A 19,929-nucleotide genomic window follows, 5' to 3' on the forward strand; every position below is an offset into this window, starting at 1 on the left:
AACATCTTACATCAGTTTATAATCCCGGAATGTGGCGGGATGGGGAGGATCATATGATATGAGATCATATAATTTTATTTTCATCCATATATTATAAACTATCATAAAAGCATATTTTATATTACAGGAAGGGGAAGACGGTCTTCCGTCTTGATAACTGATAAACTGTACGGCCTTCCAATTTATGGGGAAGGCGCGTCTACAGACGTTTACTATTGAAAGGGGCTCCGCATTGTGATTGGTGATAGATAGGAGCTGTGCCTGTCTATCATTTGGAAATGGGCCCGGGGGGTGGGACTTAAGGTGTTGCCCCTCCCCCTTCTCAATGTTGACCCTGGTGAAGTCTCCGGTCTCCGCGCGCAGAAAAGAGGAAGAAATAATAATAAAATAGGCCCCCGGATCGATTATCTTCGTTTTTTAATCAAATCGTCACTTTTCTCCTCAGCCTGAAAGATATTAACGGAGCAGGAGCACGTTTTCCGCGGTGGCTCGCCCTAAGTTCAGCCCGGTGAAGAATAAAGGATCTGTAGATACTCGGTAATGTCCCGTGTCATAGAACCGCTGCTGAAAACTCGTCAAGAGAGGATGAAGGAAATCAATTCAAGGGTGAGTGTCTCAAAGTTGAGACAATACAAATATCTTATGAAATTAAATGGTTTTCACAGGGGCCACTTTCTCACTTAATGTACAAGGAGCCGTTATTCTAAAGCGCGTGTTTTATTGTCTTTCCGGTTTAAGGTTTATCGAGCCCCCGTTACGGTTACATCTCCCGACGCCCAACATAACGTTACTCATAAAACTAGGAGGTCTGGGTCTACAACTACGCTACTTATATGTGCCTTTTGTGTACGCCGCCTATACCGGTTATCTGTTTTAGCGCTTTCAAGAAAATCTACCGCAGAGCGCACATGCAGTCTGCAGCGTGGCAAGAGGGAGGCGCTCCGCTTTGTCCGAGACGAAAGGCAGACACACACACGCACACACACACTTGCATACACGCACGCACACACACAGATGGAGTGCCCGAGGGAGGGGGTGATCAGCCGCTGTGCTGGTGATGAGAGAGAGACTCGGAAGGGTAGATGACCGTTTCTAGATAGTTTCTAAAACAACGTTTCTCGAAGCGCTTCGGGCTACTCTGTCACGAAGACACACAGTTATTTGCATGCGGGAGTATTGCATGCGGGGATATTGTATGATCTTAGTGTGGAGTGTTGCGGTGTGTGTGTTAGGCTATGTACAACATACAATATACTGGGATTGATGTATATATTGCCATAAAAATATGGCAATAGTCAAACCTTTCTTTATTTATTGGCTACTGTGCCATCGTGCTTGCTGTTTAGAACCAATGGTTTTAAGGATAACCCACAGAAACAACAAAATGACTACTGCCAAGTGAACCAGCATCAGTTTCATCTCCTCAGGATATTTATCATTCAGTTAAAAAACAGACAGCATTGCATTGGAGGTGGACTTTTTCTATTTGCTAAAGCCAACAATCCCTCATTGTAAAAATAGTAAAATACAATTTATATTACGTTGTCCAATAACATGAGCCCACATTCCGCGTCAGAGTCGGCGCCAGCGCGTATGCGGACATCCACGTGGCTATGGTGACATTTACGTTTATTTTGATTATTTATTTATATTTCTACGGAGCCTCAGAGGTGACATAGAGGATTTCTTATAGGATTTTTTTTAAAAATTATTTGTGGCCACGGAAGGCGTTTTTTCCGAGGCCATGTAATAAGTATTTCAAGGCCACAAATTAGTATTTCGTTAATATTGGTTTTGGCTATAATTTATAATAAAAAATAATATTTTTGTCACCTCCGGGGCTCCGTACGATAACCAGCCACGAGACTGCAATTAGTGCACCTGCTGAATACAAAACATTTTATTTTCAGTCGGTTGTGATTTATCCTACGAACGGAGCAAATGCAGGTGCTGGCCCCTTTGGCTAGAAGAACAATCCCAGCAGGGCCGGTTCTAATCATTTTGGTGCCCTAGGTGAGATTAGGGTTTGGGACCTTAAGTGTCTTTTTCCGTACCTACTGTCAAATTAAAATGTATTACAATATGTACAGGTATTCTTCCACATATTATTTTGAAGCACTGAGAAAGAAAAACATTAGGGACTTATTATAGATCGTCACTCTCAAACTCCAGGCATGTAAACCGTGATACAAAAGCAGGTACTGAAATCCAGTTTTCTCCTTGACTTTGATTGTCCATCTGGTACGGTTTTGACATTGACAATGGCAAGCACTGATGACTATTGATACAAACCCCCGTTGAGGTTAATCCAGTGTAATGATTCTATGGAAGGTTTGTCAAGTTGTGGCCATGGCTACAGGAGGCGATGGTTTGCCACGGCCAGAGAGTGGGTCGTGGTTTACTATCCAATCCTTCATTTGTTTAGATTTTTATGGCGTAGCTGTGTAGACTTTTATTTGTGTAAATAAAGGTTTTAATTTTGTACGTTACATGAAGTGTGTATGTAGTGGGGGCAAGGGCGTAGGCCTACACCTTCAAAGCAGGGAAGGATAATAATCCAACCCATTGAACTCTCGTTACCTATTGACAAACAACGGACCAAAAACATCCCCATATGAATAACCTTAATCCAAAGGAACCACGTTATGAATACATTCATTAGAATAATATACTGCATTGAAGTGCAATTCACCTCGATATTATGTAAGGCTTATGGTGTGTTCCTGAATCCTCGGACGCCAGCCGAGTTGCACGTTTGACGTCACTTTTGGTCATAGCGTTCCTGTTCGTCTTTGTGATTGTGGCATAAAATTGGCTTGCCGTTTATTGTTAGCTGCATTAGCCTCTTTAGCAAACCAGCCTGAAAACAATCAACACAACTTTACATTGTATTGCACGCACAGCAAGACCATGCAATGTATAAATTGGTGACCGGAATAAAGTAGCAATGTAATCAAGTGTGTAAGAGCATTTAAAATCGACATTAAAATGACCTACGTGGTACAAATACAAAAAGAAAAATCTCTTCACGGGCACAGCCATTTTATTGAGAGCATCATCACTGCTCTCGGTCTACTCTCAGATTTTCGAAAGATGAAAAGACAAAAAGGGGGCGTGCCTTCGAGAAATGCCGCAAGAAAGCTGGGAAATCTTCGACTTTCTACTCGGAAGTCTGGCGTTCTAGGATTCAGGAACACACCATTACTCTTTCACTGAAACATGACAACATTATGTAAATCAGTCATCATACTGTATCAAAACGGAATCAGTTTTGAGTCCAGACATGACCCTTGAATTCGTTTATGGAGTAGACCAAAAAGCCCCCACCAATTATAGAAAACAGCAATGTATTTTTTCAGACATGTTTATTAAATTGTGCAGCAAGATGGTGCAGCAATGTCCTTGGACTAAAAATCTTTGTATTTTACTCAATGGCTTTGCTGCCCTTCCATGTGGCCTTTGGGCCCTAAAATGCCGAAACCCCAGGCCTGCTTGACTTAACCCGTTGCAATGGAACTGTTGTATATGATCACTCTGGCAACATGATGCAAGTGTTGCATATCATCACTTTGGCAACTTGACAGTAGTGTTGTATATCATCACTATGGCAACCCGATGGTACTAGTGTTGCATATATATCATATATCATCACTATGGCAACCCGATGGTACTAGTGTTGCATATCATCACATTGAAAACATAAAGGACAGGTTATATATCATCACTATGGCAACATGACAGTTGTTTTGTATATCATCGCTATGGCAACATGGGGGGAAGTGTGTATGATCAATACTGCAACTTGGAGGAAGTGGAACTTCACTATGGCAACATGATGGAGGTTGTGATTATTAACATGTGACGCTGCAAAGAACAACGGATATGCACGTAACGGACAGCTACACATCATCTCGTTAACTGTTGAGCTCATGATTTTTTCATTAACTCGTTAACGGTGCTCTTGGTCAGATTGAGGAGCTGCAAGGAGGATTTGTGGGAAATGACAGCCACCCGTCAGCTACTAGTGAAGGAAATTCGAGAATATCTGTTAAAATATTCTGCTCTCTCTCTCTTGACAAATCTCAATACTTACCTACAGCAGCTACTACAGGTAATGTTTGAGGAAAGAGAGTGGACAGAAGAGAGCCAGATCTTGTAACTGAACAACCGAAACGCACCCTCCCTAACCGCTCCCTCCCTATGTTTTTCCTCCATTAAGTAGTGTTGCATTTCACACACCTGTGATTCATAGGCAAGTTTCACGGAACCAATCAGGAAAGAGATGGACATTGGACAGAGAGGTGCAGGAAGTAGTCTAATATTGTAATCAGCTCATTCAAAGGCAGGCCCAGTTAACTCCAACAGATATTCTCACATGTAACTCTGTAAAATCTGATGGGTGGCTTTTTTTTTTACTAACTATTAAAATACTAACTTATTACATCTACAGCACATTTACAAGCATAATGGAATTAACTATTAGCTCATCATCTCATGATGACCTCATCTCATGAACTCCGCTTGTTATTCACTTCTGTTTCCTATGTGCGTTGACAGCCTCTCTAGTACTGTTGGCTCTAGGGGAGGTTAGGGCTCTTCTCTTGTCTATGGGCCAGCACTGTCAGGATAAAGAGTATCATTGTTTGGATTATTTTCTCATGGTGTCCGTTATCACTTGACACAGCTGCCTCAAAAACACTAACTTCTGGCCGCCAAGTAGGGCAACAGTACTGCTATGGGATACAAAAAGTTAGTACGGTGGAGTAATACCATGCAAGTAATCGTGTTGAGCCTTGTCTATTTAGTAAGTATGTGAGACCAGGTAGTTAATAGTGTTGAGACTTGTCAAAGTAGTTAGTATGTGAGACTAGGTAGTTAATAGTGTTGAGACTTGTCAATGTAGTTAGTGAGTATGGTGAGACTAGATAGTTAGTATGCCGAGACTAGTCTAGGTAGTAGGTACGGCGAGAATAGGTAGTAAGTATGGTGAGACTAGTCTAGGTACTAATATGGTGAAACTAGTCTAGGTAGTTTAGTGAGACCTGTCTAGGTAGTTAGTACAGAGACTACCCTAGTTAGTTAGTATGGTGAGACTATTCCACGAGTTAGTATGGTAGAGAACCGTCTAGGTAGTTGCTACTACCAACTGTGAGTCAGTACTGCTAACTACCTCCGGACTGGTCTGGATACAAGTCTAGGTAGCAAGTGTGCTAGGGGCTAGGTAGTGGTCCTTTGTACTGACTGTTCATTGTTTTCCAGAACAAAGAGAAGGAGAGAATGAAGGAGCGAGAGAAGGAAGCAAGGGAGCGGGAGGCACGCTACAGCAACGGCCACCTCTTCACCTCCCTCACCGTGTCCGCCACCACACTCTGCTCCGCCTGCAACCGTAGCATCACCGCCAAGGAAGCTCTGAGCTGTCCGAGTAAGTCTCCGTGGGGGAGTGTGTGTGTGTGGGAGCTGCAGAGCAGAGACCAGGAAGTGACAGGGTGTCGGCCAAACCATAAAACAGGAAGTTCCTGTGTAGTTTTCAGATATTAGACTAACAAAGACCCACAGTGCTACCACAATAACCCTGCTGACACCGACTCTGCTAACCGTGAAGCCCTGTTTCAACCCCATCCCTACCCCATAGCACTCTGTGGAACGGGCAAAATGGCCGACTGCCCTACTAACACTGACCATACTAACCCCACTAACTTACTAACACTAACCTAACAGACCCTACCAACATTAACTCTACCAACATTAACCCTACCAACCATACTAACCCACTCACACTACTAACACTAACAAAACAGACCCTACCAACCCTACCAACATGAACCCTACTGAAAATACTAAATCCACTCACTCTAACTAAACTGACCCATCCGTCTCTGTTTCTGTCTCACAGCCTGTCTGTCCGTCTCTCACCCTGTCACTCACCCTGTCTCTCTATCTGTCTGTCCGTCTCTCAGCCTGTCACTCGCCCTGTCTCTCTATCTGTCTGTCCGTCTCTCACCCTGTCACTCACCCTGTCTCTCATCTGTCCCTCACCCTGTCTTTCTGTCTCACAGCCTGTCTGTCCGTCTCTCACCCTGTCACTCACCCTGTCTCTCTATCTGTCTGTCCGTCTCTCACCCTGTCTCTCACCCTGTCTCCCAGCCGGTCTCTCTCTCTGCCTGTCTGACTCCCTCACTAACTGTCTGTCTCTCTTACAGCCTGTAACGTCACCATTCATAATCGCTGTCGAGACACACTGGCTACCTGCGTCAAGATGAAGCAAAAGGTAAAAAATAAGATTATTATTCATATCAACTAGAATAATAATATAATATAACTAGCAGTGTCAAGATGGTAAATAATAATGTAAGTTATATTATGTTTAATTTATTATGTAACATAATAGCTATAGATAGCAGAAGGTGAAGGTTGCAGCTGATATGAATGTGTTGTATTATGTTTTGCAGCTGCAGAAGTTGGCCTTAGTCAGGAACAGCTCAGCTCTGCAGAATGTAACACTCAGGAACAAGAGTAAGTCAAACCAAACCCGGTTGTGTGCAATACCAATGGAGAGGATTTGCCTTACCTATATCATATTTATATGCTTGTAAACATAGCATCGATTTTGTTCTGCTGTTATGCTGCTGGTTCAACTAAATAATAGATCCTTTTTGTCAATGAATACATTATGTACATATTCCTCCTTTTGGTATATTTAGACATACAATGATTAATAAATAAATGCACCACATCAGAATCTGACAGCGTAAAATGAATCGATGAAGACAAACAAATCACAAAAGAACAGAATCAGAATCAAATCAGAAAAGTAGACAGAAAGCTACCATAAATAAAATGTTACAATGTGTTCATTGTATTTTCTTAATTATTGCCTCATGGCAAACAAATCAGCTGATATTATTTCCGTAACCATGATGGGTAGTGTCTGCTGCCCCTAGTGGCCAGTGTGAACCGTTTCAGTAAGCCTCTCCTCTCTCTTCAGCTCCGTTGATGAAGGAGCGACCGAGCTCTGCCATCTACCCGTCCGACAGCCTGCGCGCATCGCTACTGGGCTCAAGGAGAGTGAGGTCTGGACTCTCATTGGCCAAGAGCGTTTCCACCAATAACATCGCAGGGTGAGATCTTTATGAAACCAAACGATGATATAGATGAAATGATGATCATTATTATTTGTATTATTTTATTACACTATATTATATTATATTCAATAATATTTATTATTGACACTGTTGGTGTGTGTGTGTGTATGTGTGTGTGCGTAGTTGTGAGGACTCTCCTGTAGGTCTGAGGAGGATTCTGTCTCAGTCCAGCGACTCCCTGAACTTCAGAAACCGAGCCATGTCCCTGGAGTCACTGACAGACGAGGGTAACACATCGACATGCATTTGTAATTTATCAAATACAGCACTTATTTTACTCCCACTCACCCAGCCCTTGTTTAAACACCTATTTAAATGTTTTTTAGTAGTTTAGACAACGGCAAAATATATAAGGGCTCTACCTACTCATAATTACAGGCTGGTAATTGTGGTGATAGGTAGACTCCAGTGAGGATGTTATTTCTTTATAGTATTTGGTGATCCATTATCCAGAATAGTGTGCGTGTTCACTATTACATTGTTCTGGGAGGACCCTGCATTGCATATATAAACTGTACATTTCTAATGGATGTTCATATCGTATTGTATATATATATAGTATCTATATGTACGTGGTGTAAAATATTCTTTATATTGTAATATTTGCATCTATAATATATCATATATATATATATATATACATAAACACACGTATAGTCATATAGTAACAGTATTATCACTGTCACTCCTGGCCAACAGGGGAGATGTACTACTCCTCTCTGCTGGAGGATCTACAGGAGGAGGGCGGGTGTGTGTCTACAGACAGCTGGAGTGTAGCGGTGGACCACAGCTTCCTTCAGAGTCAACGTAAAGACGTCATCAAACGGCAAGACGTCATCTACGGTGAGTTTACATTTTACCAAAATACTGGTCCAATTTAATTTCTATATATTGCTTTGATTGAAAGTGTGTGATATTATTTCTACACTACTTTCAATCAATGTAATTTCTATATATTGCTTTGATTGAAAGTTTATAATATTATTTCTATACTACTTTCAATCAATGTAATTTCTATATATTGCTTTGATTGAATGAGTGTAATATTATTTCTACGCTACTTATTTCCAGCTTTAGCCTCTTCTAATAGTGTGTGGTTAGTTTGGTTAGTTAATTCATTATAATCTATCTATCTAGCTAGTCGGTAGTTAACCATGGGATGGCCCTGCTGTCATCACACTGTTTCTCTACCTGGTTGGTTTTTCTGGATGTTCTCATGAAACTCAGTGTAGCCCCTCCCTTGAGTACTGTAAACAGGACGATGGTTTGTGTATACAGGATGTTGGTCATCTCTTTAGTACTGTAAACAGGATGATGGTTGTGTATACATAAACTCTATTATTAATAAAGTTGCCTTGCCTTGCCTATACAGGATGTTGGTCATCCCTTTACTGGTGTAAACAGGATGTTGTTTGTTGTACACAGGATGTTGGTTGCCTCTTCAGTGTTGTAAACAGGATGTTGGTTGCCTCTTCAGCGCTGTAAACAGGATGTTGGTTGCCTCTTCAGCGCTGTAAACAGGATGTTGGTTGTATAAATAGGAAGGAGGTTGCTGCCAACAGGATGGTGGTCGCTGTAAACAGGATGTTGGTTGCCCCTTCAGTGCTGTAAACAGGATGTAACGTTTGGCATGATGATTCGAGTAGACTGTAGGAGTGGGGCGTGCGGGGATTGTGTTGTAGATGTGATCTTGTCCCCAGTGTTTGACCCTTTTCCGTTCCTCCAGAGCTCATTCAGACAGAGTTCCATCACGTGCGGACACTGCGTATCATGGAGGGGGTGTACCGCCGGGGCATGCTGGAGGAGGTACTGCTGGAGCCGGGGGTGGTACACGCGGTCTTCCCCTGTCTGGACCAGCTGCTGGGGCTCCACCAGGCCTTCCTGGCCCTGATGATGACCAGAAGGACAGAATCCCTGGCCCCTGGGAGCCCCACCAACTTCAACATCCAGCAGCTGGGAGATCTCCTGCTTAATCAGGTTGCTACACACATGGAACGCCAACACCCAACATTGCTACACCCACTCCAAACACACTACTGGCACTCAAAATATACACCACACCCACTCCAAACACACTACTGGCACTCAAAATATACACGACCACACCCACCCTATACACACATAACACCCTATTCTGTGTATTTTTCATATGTTTGATATATATTCGTATGAATGTGTGTGTGTGTGTGTGTGTGTGTGTGGTGTGTCTGTGTGTATGTGTGTGTGTGTTTGGATGTGCATAGTTTTCAGGTCAGAGTGCAGAAGATATCCGGAAGGTTTATTCTGAGTTCTGCAGTCGTCATCCCAAAGCCGTGAAGCTTTACAAGGAGCTGCTAGCCAGGGACAAGAGGTTCCAGCACTTTGTTCGGGTAAATACTGCTGCTTCTACCCTAGTTAATAACCACCACCTCTAGATATATAGAGATAATCACTGTACTACATACACTAGTACTGTTGTAAAAGTACAGTATGGCACTGTTCTTGTTGAAATCTGACACCTGGTTGACATATGGAAGCTTGGTTTGAGGTTCCCATGGTTACGATGTGTGTTGACTCCATCTGTCTTTAATAAACAGAAAGTGACACGAGGTCCTCTGCTACGTCGTCATGGGATCCAGGAATGCATTCTCCTCGTAACTCAAAGGATCACCAAGTACCCCGTCCTGATACAGAGGATCTTAGACAACACCAAGGGTAACTAACCCTAACCCAAATACCTTCCTGCCCCCAACCTTACATTGTCCTAACCCCTACCCCAACCCTACAACCTGTCAACGGCCCCTAACCCCTACCCCAACCCTACAACCTGTCCACGGCCCCTTACCCCTACCCCAACCCTACAACCTGTCCACGGCCCCTAACCCCTACCCCATCCCTACAACCTGTCCACGGCCCCTAACCCATACCATAGCGTCTAACCTGGTGTCCCTGCTAATGGCCTCCTCCTCACCTCCCCAGGGAACGAGGAAGAGGTGCAGTCTCTGAGCACCGCGCTGAGGCTGCTGAAGGACCTGATCAAGTCAGTGGACCAGGAGGTTCTGGAGCTGGAGCGGACCCAGCGCCTGCAGGAGATCCAGGCCAGGCTGGACCCCCGGGCCCAGACGGAGGTCAGCGGAGGAGGCGTGTTCAGAGGAGGAGAACTGCTCCGCAGGAGGCTGGTGCACGATGGGAACCTCCTCTGGAAGATCCAGGGCTCCCGCATGAAAGGTACCCCGAGGGTCAGACTGGGAGGTGGGCCTCAGGTTAGGGGGGAGGGTTAGGGTCAGAGGGTAAGGTTAGAGTTAGGGGGTCGCTTTAGAGCAGTGGTATTCACTATTTTTTTCAGGAGCGCCGCACTGACAGGACGACGTCAACAGGAGAGCCATTTTTACCGCAAAGTATCAAAAGCTATAACTCCAGTCATAAATAAGTATACCTGCTTAATAATATGTCCTCCCTGAAGCAGTGTTTCCCACAGAATTTTGTGAAACTGTGAAGGGAACCTGGTCCTTAGCGGGGTCCGGGGGCATTCTCCCCCGGAAGAAAATTTGGTACCTTTTAACCTGGAATGCATCAATCTGGTGCACTTTGAGAGGAAAATTAAGACTTGTGTGACTGTGTGCTATTTTCTGGAATAATGTGGAGACACTGGGTCACATAACATGGAAGCTATTGAAGAATAAGTTAATAAGAATAAGTCCATCCAAAGAGCACATTCTCTCCTGTTATGCAGGAAAACCGCCAATCTGGCAACCCCGCTGTCAGCGTAGAGCCGAGCAAGTTTAAAAATATTTTCTAGACAAGGCTATATTTCCACCTTTTAATGCCGCTGTTGATTTATTTTTTAAATAATTGTTTGTATTGTTTTTTTAAATATCTGTATTCACTGCATGATCATATCACTGTATATTTTTACCGCCATGCGAGCCGCAAATAGAGGCTTGGCGAGCCGCATGTGGCTTGCGAGCCGCGCAATGAGTAATGCTGCTTTAGAGTTAGAGTTAACCTTAGAGTTAACCTTAGAGTTAGTAGGATTAGAGTTAGGGGGTCGCTTTAGAGTTAGTGTTAACCTTAGGGTTAACCTTAGAGTTAGTAGGATTAGAGTTAGGGGGTCGCTTTAGAGTTAGTGTTAACCTTAGAGTTAACCTTAGAGTTAGTCGGATTAGAGTTAGGGGGTTGCTTTAAGGTTAGTGTTAACCTTAGAGTTAGTAGGATTAGAGTTAGGGGGTCGCTTTAGAGTTAGTGTTTACCTTAGAGTTAGTAGGATTAGAGTTAGGGGGTCGCTTTAGAGTTATGGTTAACCTTAGAGTTAGTAGGATTAGAGTTAGGGGGTCGCTTTAGAGTTAGTCTTTACCTTAGCGTTAGTAGTATTAGAGTTAGGGGGTTGCTTTAGAGTTAGTGTTAACCTTAGAGTTAACCTTAGAGTTAGTAGGATTAGAGTTAGGGGGTCGCTTTAGAGTTAGTGTTAACCTTAGAGTTAGTAGGATTAGAGTTAGGGGGTCGTTTTAGAGTTAGTGTTAACCTTAGAGTTAGTAGGATTAGAGTTAGGGGGTCGCTTTAGAGTTAGTGTTAACCTTAGAGTTAGTAGGATTAGAGTTAGGGGGTCGTTTTAGAGTTAGTGTTAACCTTAGAGTTAACCTTAGAGTTAGTAGGATTAGAGTTAGGGGGTCATTTTAGAGTTAGTCAGATTAGAGTTAGGGGGTCGCTTTAGAGTTAGTAGGATTAGAGTTAGGGGGTCGCTTTAGAGTTAGTGTTAACCTTAGAGTTAGGGGGTAAAATTAGAGTTAGGGGGTCGTGGTAGAGTTAGTGTTAGACTTAGTTTTACAGGGTAAGATTAGAGTTAGGGGGTGGTTTTAGAGTTAGTGTGAGAATTAGAGTTGGGGGGTAGGATTAGAGTTAAGTGATAGTTTTATAGTAAGGGGGTAGGATTAGAGTTTGATGAAGTCTCGGAACCCTACCCCTCCATCTGTCTGTGTGTGAACGGGTTAACCCGAGAGTAGGTGTTAATCCGAACTAGCCATTTTAACTCTAACAAACTAACTATCCCTGTGTTCAGATGTGCAGGTTCTGCTGATGTCTGATATCCTCGTCTTCCTCCAGGACAAAGACCAGAGGTTTACCTTCCCCTCGCTGGTCAGTCCTCCTCAGCACCTCCTCCACACCTCCTCCACCTATTACTCACTACCTCCTCCTCCACACCTCCTACACCTATTACTCACTACCTCCTCCTCCACACCTCCTCCACCTATTACTCACTACCTCCTCCTCCACACCTCCTACACCTATTACTCACTACCTCCTCCTCCACACCTCCTACACCTATTACTCACTACCTCCTCCTCCACACCTTCTACCCACTAGCTCCTCCTCCACACTTCCTACCCAGTAGCTCCTCCTCCACACCTCCTCCCCACTAGCTCCTCCTCCACACCTCCTCCCCACTAGCTCCTCCTCCACACCTCCTCCTCATTACCCCCTCCTCCTCACCTCCTTCTCTACAGTGTCTCCTATAAACCTCCTCATTACCTCCTCCTCTCCACCTCCTCCTCATTATCTCCTCCTCTCCACCTCCTTCTCCAGTGTCTCCTATAAACCTCCTCATTATCTCCTCCTCTCCACCTCCTTCTCTAGTGTCTCCTATAAACCTCCTCATTATCTCCTCCTCCCCACCTCCTTCTCCAGTGTCTCCTATAAACCTCCTCATTATCTCCTCCTCCCCACCTCCTTCTCCAGTGTCTCCTATAAACCTCCTCATTATCTCCTCCTCTCCACCTCCTTCTCTAGTGTCTCCTATAAACCTCCTCATTATCTCCTCCTCCCCACCTCCTTCTCTACAGTGTCTCCTATAAACCTCCTCATTACCTCCTCCTCTCCACCTCCTCCTCATTACCTCCTCCTCTCCAACTCCTCCCTCTAGTGTAAACAGTCTGTTAAGCCCCTCCCTAAACGGTGTGTTTGGAGCCAATCCCTGAAGCCGGAGGGGAACCAGGAGCACCTCAAAACGGGACAGACTCCGACGCTGACGTGTGTTATATTGAATCTCATGAATTCCACATTGAAGTGTGTAAACGTGTGTGTGTGTGTGTGTGTGTATGTGTGTGTGTGTGTGTGTGTGTGTGTGTGTATCCAGGACAAGCCCTCTGTGGTTTCCCTGAACAAGCTGATCGTCAGGGACATAGCCAATCAGGAGCGGGGGATGTTTGTGATCAGTGACTCCGCCCCCCCAGAGATGTACGAGCTCTACGCAGCATCGAAGGAGGACCGCAAACACTGGATGACCCTCATACAGCAGACTGTCCTCAGGTATGGCTATAACCAATATCACCAAGACCCCAACTATCAACAATATCACAACTATCACAAATACCACAACTATCACCAATATCACCAAGACCACAACTATTAACAATATCACAACTATCACCAATACCACAACTATCACCAATATCACCAATATCACAACTATTAACAATATCACAACTATCACCAATATCACCAAGACCACAACTATCAACAATATCACAACTATCACAAATACCACAACTATCACCAATATCACCAAGACCACAACTATTAACAATATCACAACTATCACCAATACCACAACTATCACCAATATCACCAATATCACAACTATTAACAATATCACAACTATCACCAATATCACCAAGACCACAACTATCAACAATATCACAACTATCACAAATACCACAACTATCACCAATATCACCAAGACCACAACTATTAACAATATCACAACTATCACCAATACCACAACTATCACCAATATCACAACTATTAACAATATCACAACTATCACCAATACCACAACTATCACCAATATCCAAACTATCATTAATATCAAAACTATCACCAATACCACAACTATCAACACTATCACCAATATCACAATCACCAATATCACAACTATCACCAATTTCACAACTACCACCAACATCAAAACTAACACATAACTATCACAACCATCAAAACGATCACGACTGTCACGACTGTCATAACTATCACAAATACCACAACTATCACCAATATCAAACTAGCACGACTGCCATAACTTTCACAACCATCACAACTACTACCTCTCATAACTATCATGATTATCACTACTATCACTACTATCATAACAACCACAACCATCAGGGTTCGGTCATAACACCATGACAGGCTGTTTTACACGTTGATTATGCCTGTGAAGAACCGAACACTGCTGCCGAACTCTTTGCCCAGTTTCGGCTCTCGGTTCTACTGTCGTGTATTGTCTTTTGGTTTTCTGCATTCTGCTTTTTTTCTTTTAGTTAAACTAAGGTCCCAAGAGGAGTATATATGTATATCTAAACCTCTGTCTGTCCATCTGTCTGTGTAGGTGTCCGTCTCGAGAGGAGTTCCCCCTGATTGAGACAGAGGATAAGGCCTTACTGCGGCGACTGAGAGGTGCTCCTCTCATCCTGCTCCTCCTCTCTGCCTCCTTCTCACCGTCCAACTCTTTCTTATCCTCCTTTCTTCCTTTCCTTCTCCTCCGTCATCTCCTCCTCTCCTTATTCCCGTCCTCTCATCCTCCCCTACCTCCTTCTCCATCTCCTAATCTCATCCCCTCTCCTAATTCCCATCCTCTCCTCCTCCACCCCTCTCCCCCTCTACCTCCTTCTCCATCGCCTCCTCTCACCCTTCTCCTAATTCCCATCCTCCCCCCCCCCATCCCTTCTCCATCTCCTCCTCTCAACCCCCTCTCCTTATTCCCATCCTCTCATCCTCCCCCCTCTCCCCTCTCATCCTCCTTCCATGTTTTAGTGATGGGTACAGGAGGAGCTAAAGGTGAATGTGTGCTCGTCGGTAGGGGTTGATAACTCAGGGCTAATGGGCTGCACCTCCTCCACAGCGGACATCCAGCAGAAGGACAGGGAGGTGCTGGAGCTCCTGCAGGAGAGGGTCACTCTGTTCTCAGACCTGGCGGAGCTCACCAAATCGGGGGAGAAGAGCCCAAATTCCTCCAACACCCGGAACCTGTTCCGCCTGGACACGCCCCACGCACCCCACGCTGAGAAACGCCTCACCGACGCCATCTCTGAAGGTACGGCTGCTTCTCTGGTCTGATTGGTTCCTATGCCTGTGTCTCTGTTCTGATTGGTTCCTATGCCTGTGTCTCTGTTCTGATTGGTTCATCTTGGTTTCTCTTTTCTGAACGGTAATAATGACCATTAGGGTTAGCTATGTGATAGAAAAATGCTGATTCACTGTTTAAAATAATATTTTTCTCCCTCAGTTGACCGACTGACTGAGTTATTGTTGGGGTCGCAGTCGTTAACATGCAGCATCGCCAACGGCAACCAGGACCACCCGTGCTCACCAAACCGTGAGTATTGACCTCAAATCCTTTGAAGTAGTACTATTTCAACAAAGTTTTGAATACATATTAAAATAGACCCATCTCCCCTTGTGAGCAGGAGACCCTGCCTTAAATGGATCGTATGAGTTCAGCAGTCACATGTCTGAGGTGAGGCAATCTTTAACCAGTCCAGCCATGACCTCACTTGTTTTAAGTACTTAAAGCCATGACCTCACTTCCTGTTCTAAGTAAATATCAAACTGTGTCCTCATAGGACACCAACGGAAACCGGTTTCAAGATGGAGGGATGAACGAGGTGAGATACATTTTTTTAATTATTATTATTATTATTTGGTCATATCCCTTCAGATATGCTCTCTGGTTTCAGGACACACTACATTTCAAAGGAGTGTTAGGGGTAAGGGTAGTGTTTGACCCACTCCTATGACCGTCTCTTCTCCCTGCAACTCCATTTTGAGGCACTCTTTGAAGGAGAGGTCCCTCCAAACAGGCCCATAGTGGCTCAATAGATACAGTCACTGTCTAACCCTTATACTGGCTGAACAGATTCAGTCACTGACTAACCCTTACACTGATTGAACAGATTCAGTCAGTCTAACCCTTACCCTGTCTGAACAGATTCAGTCAGTCTAACCCTTACACTGATTGAACAGATTCAGTCAGTCTAACCCTTACACTGATTGAACAGATTCAGTCACTGTCTAACCCTTACCCTGTCTGAACAGATTCAGTCAGTCTAACCCTTACACTGATTGAACAGATTCAGTCACTGTCTAACCCTTACCCTGTCTGAACAGATTCAGTCACTGTCTAACCCTTACACTGATTGAACAGATTCAGTCACTCTCTAACCCTTACACTGATTGAACAGATTCAGTCACTGTCTAACCCTTACACTGATTGAACAGATTCAGTCACTCTCTAACCCTTACACTGATTGAACAGATTCAGTCACTGTCTAACCCTCACACTGATTGAACAGATTCAGTCACTGTCTAACCCTCACACTGATTGAACAGATTCAGTCACTGTCTAACCCTATCCCTGTCTGATCAGATTCAGCCACTGTCTATCCCTGTCTGATCAGATTCAGCCACTGTCTATCCCTGTCTGATCAGATTCAGCCACTGTCTATCCCTGTCTGATCAGATTCAGCCACTGTCTAACCCTGTCTGATCAGATTCAGCCACTGTCTAACCCTTAACCTATCCAGCCTCAAGCTTCTTATGTGTTTTTTTCAGGAAGTATGTCAACGCCTGGTCAGCCTCAGCACTACGCTCCATGCACTTCAGGTTTGTGAAGATAACCACTCACTTCCCCTCTCCCTGCTTCTCCACCCCCCTACCGACCTCCCTTCCTACCAACCATAGCTAACCCGGGGTTCACAACCTAATATAAAAATATGCAATCATTTGAATCTGATTGCATTTGGTTGACCCTTGTCGTTCATTGATCCCTGCTCCAGGCGGCGGTGATCTGCCAGGACTCGGCGCTGGAGCTGTGTGTCCCCGGGGGTCCGGCCTCCGCTCTGTCCGCTGGGACCGTTGTGCCCCGTCTCTCCCGCTCGGTGTCCAAAGACACCGGGCTGGACGCTGGCGAAGCCGCCATGATGCGGAGGCAGCTGGCGCTCCTCCAGGAAGAGGTGGCCCGGCTGAAGCCCCTGGAGGGCCAGCTGGGGGAGAGCGAGAAGGCCCGGGCCCAGGCCGAGAAGCAGCTCAAAGAGATGGTGCCCAAGGGCCACCGCAGGAACCGGGGCAAGGGCCACGGCAACAAGGGAGAGGTGGGTGATGCACTGAAGGTAGAATGACCCTGATCCTAACCAGAGGTACAATAACCCCGACCCTAATCAAAGCCCAGGTAGAATAGTCCTGGGGTTAGTTGTTTGTATGGGGTTAGTTAGCCCTAATGCTAGTTGTTTGTATAGGGTTAGTTAGCCCTAATGCTAGTTGTTTGTATGGGGTTAGTTAGCCCTAATGCTAGTTGTTTGTATGGGGTTAGCTAGCCCTAATGCTAGTTGTTTGTATGGGGTTAGTTAGCCCTAATGCTAGTTGTTTGTATGGGGTTAGTTAGCCCTAATGTAAGTTGTTTGTATGGGGTTCGTTAGCCCTAATGCTAGTTGTTTGTATGGGGTTAGTTAGCCCTAATGTTAGTTGTTTGTATGGGGTTCGTTAGCCCTAATGCTAGTTGTTTGTATGGGGTTAGTTAGCCCTAATGTTAGTTGTTTGTATGGGGTTCGTTAGCCCTAATGCTAGTTGTTTGTATGGGGATAGTTAGCACTAACGCTGCTTGTTTTGTATGGGGTAAGTTGGCCCTAACTAGTTGTTTGGTACAGGGTTAGTTAGCACTAACGCTGCTTGTTTTGTATGGGGTAAGTTGGCCCTAACTAGTTGTTTGGTACAGGGTTAGTTAGCCCTAACGCTAGTTTGTATGGGACTGGTTAAACCCTAACGCAGGTTGTTTTGTATCTTTTTGTGTGTACCGTTTCTCTGCAGAAGGCTTCTCGGAGGAAGAGCTGCAGTGACATTGATATCCCCACCGTCGCCCCATTGGCCAGCCAGGAAGCTGTGGACCAATTAGACGGTCCGATCCAGGAAGTCAGCGAGGAGGACGAGGAGCCAGATGTGGTCCGGATCTCCCCCCGTTCTGACAGCCCCAGAGGTGGGTGTGGCTTAACTACCGATAGCCTGGTAAAGGACTGATGGTTCCATTCTACTGGTTCCACTGGTTCCATTCTACTGCCTAGACTATATAGTGAGGGTCAGCCCTGACTACGATTTATGGTGCAGTGGGTATGATTAGAGATTTTGAAGATTTTTTGAAAAAAGGAACCCAAAGTGTTGAATGTCACACACCTGCTATTGATGGGCAAGATGTTTTACCGAACCAATCAGAGAGGGGATGATTTGTTGAGTTCAGCCTTAACCCGACCAACAGTGATGAGATCCGTAATACATGACAAATTGTCAAATAATTTCCAATTATTTCTACAAATATAGTATATAACAATTCTATCACACTAAAATAATGTGTAACAATGAATATCATTGAGTGACTGATGTAGATGTTTATTGATGGCCAGCTGGTGTTTAGTTATGACTAGCTGGTGTTTAGTGACGGCTTTTTTCTTCCAGATCTCCAAGATATTCCTGAAGAGAGCGAGTGTGGTCATGAAACCATGTCCACTTGAAGGCAGATCCAGATGTTTCGTATTACATTTATATCTCTCTCTCTCTCTCTCTCTCTCTCTCACACTCACACACACACACACACACTAAGTCAACAACTATCAGTTGACAAAGTTGCTGCTTCAGGAAGCAGAATGTTGTAATAATGTATTAAGCTAGGGGTTTGATCTGTTAGCCACTATCAACACAGGTATTATGTGTCGGTATGGTAGGGTGACAGACATCCCCGTTTTTAATGGACCGTCCCCATTTCTGGGGGCTTTTAAACAGGGTAATGACCCCTTAAAAAATAAAAAGATTCTATAAATATATATATACTCATTTTGGGACAGTTGGTAACTAGTGCCGTGTCCCTCTCATAGGCTGTGAAACCAGCTCACTAAGCAGGGGTATATCTATCAACTTGATACCATAAGTAGTAATGACCGATCATGAATAATAGGCTATCAATGCAACATAGAACCATTCCTTATTTGAGTGGCCTAGTTTGGCTTCTTTCGGGGTGTTTTACCAAAGCTTAAAAACATCATAGTAAACCATTTGGCCTTCACTGCACAATACTTTGCTAGAGGACTACATTTTCGATGATAAGAATAGGCTAAATGTATTAGCGTTCATTTCAGAAATCTGGTCACCTTAAGGTATAGCAGTTTGGAGGCAATTCTTTATCTGTATATTACTTTAAGAACACGCTTTGCCTCTGCAGATAGTTCAACAAGAGCTCATCCCTGTCAAGTTAAAACATCTAGCCATCAAGAACCCCTTGAAGAGGGCTGGGTTCAACATGCTTTATCCATAACTGCCTGTACATCTTTAGAAAGAGGATGATGCTTATCTTTATGAAGAAGGGCTATATACATTGGCTGTTGGAACTGAAGCCTGCTGACTAGAAGGGTGAGGGGTACTAGCCCTTCCCAATGAAGATATTTGTATGTTTTATGATCAATCCTATTTAATGTAGCTTTATACTGAAGGTTACTGTACTAGTTAGATAATGATGACCACAGTGCTGGATCTTATGATTGTTTAATCTCTAATGCTGTCTTTTACAAGCTGAAGGAATTGTCTGTATACATTTTGATCATTTATCAAAAGAAACTGTAAATGTTTTACTGTAATATTGCTGATAATTATTGCAAGTCGATCTACATTATCTGTGTGCTCTTTATAAATCTAATGTATTGATACACGTCTGGAATGGTCATTGTGTATGTTTTCAGCAACAACTCGTCTTAATGTACTAACGGGGTTTCATATCTTT

The 19,929-nt window shown here is 44.1% G+C and overlaps 1 protein-coding gene across 1 annotated transcript; it reads left to right on the forward strand.

Moving 5' to 3' along the window:
• The first annotated feature begins 339 nt into the window (after positions 1–339).
• arhgef2b (rho/rac guanine nucleotide exchange factor (GEF) 2b) lies at positions 340–19,839 on the forward strand. The gene is made up of 22 exons (XM_079739121.1): positions 340–606; positions 5,260–5,422; positions 6,201–6,268; positions 6,450–6,513; positions 6,986–7,118; positions 7,266–7,369; positions 7,842–7,985; positions 8,869–9,119; positions 9,386–9,511; positions 9,719–9,836; positions 10,101–10,349; positions 12,178–12,254; positions 13,252–13,424; positions 14,503–14,570; positions 15,016–15,207; positions 15,400–15,489; positions 15,581–15,630; positions 15,737–15,778; positions 16,725–16,775; positions 16,949–17,263; positions 17,976–18,141; positions 18,615–19,839. Exons 1-22 carry the CDS (start codon positions 541–543, stop codon positions 18,668–18,670), a joined length of 2,766 nt encoding a protein of 921 aa, XP_079595247.1. The 5' UTR covers positions 340–540; the 3' UTR covers positions 18,671–19,839.
• Positions 19,840–19,929: the final 90 nt, after the last annotated feature.

The sequence above is a fragment of the Pollachius pollachius genome (assembly GCF_949987615.1).
Source record: "Pollachius pollachius genome assembly, chromosome: 1".
NCBI classification, from domain to species: Eukaryota; Metazoa; Chordata; class Actinopteri; order Gadiformes; family Gadidae; genus Pollachius; species Pollachius pollachius.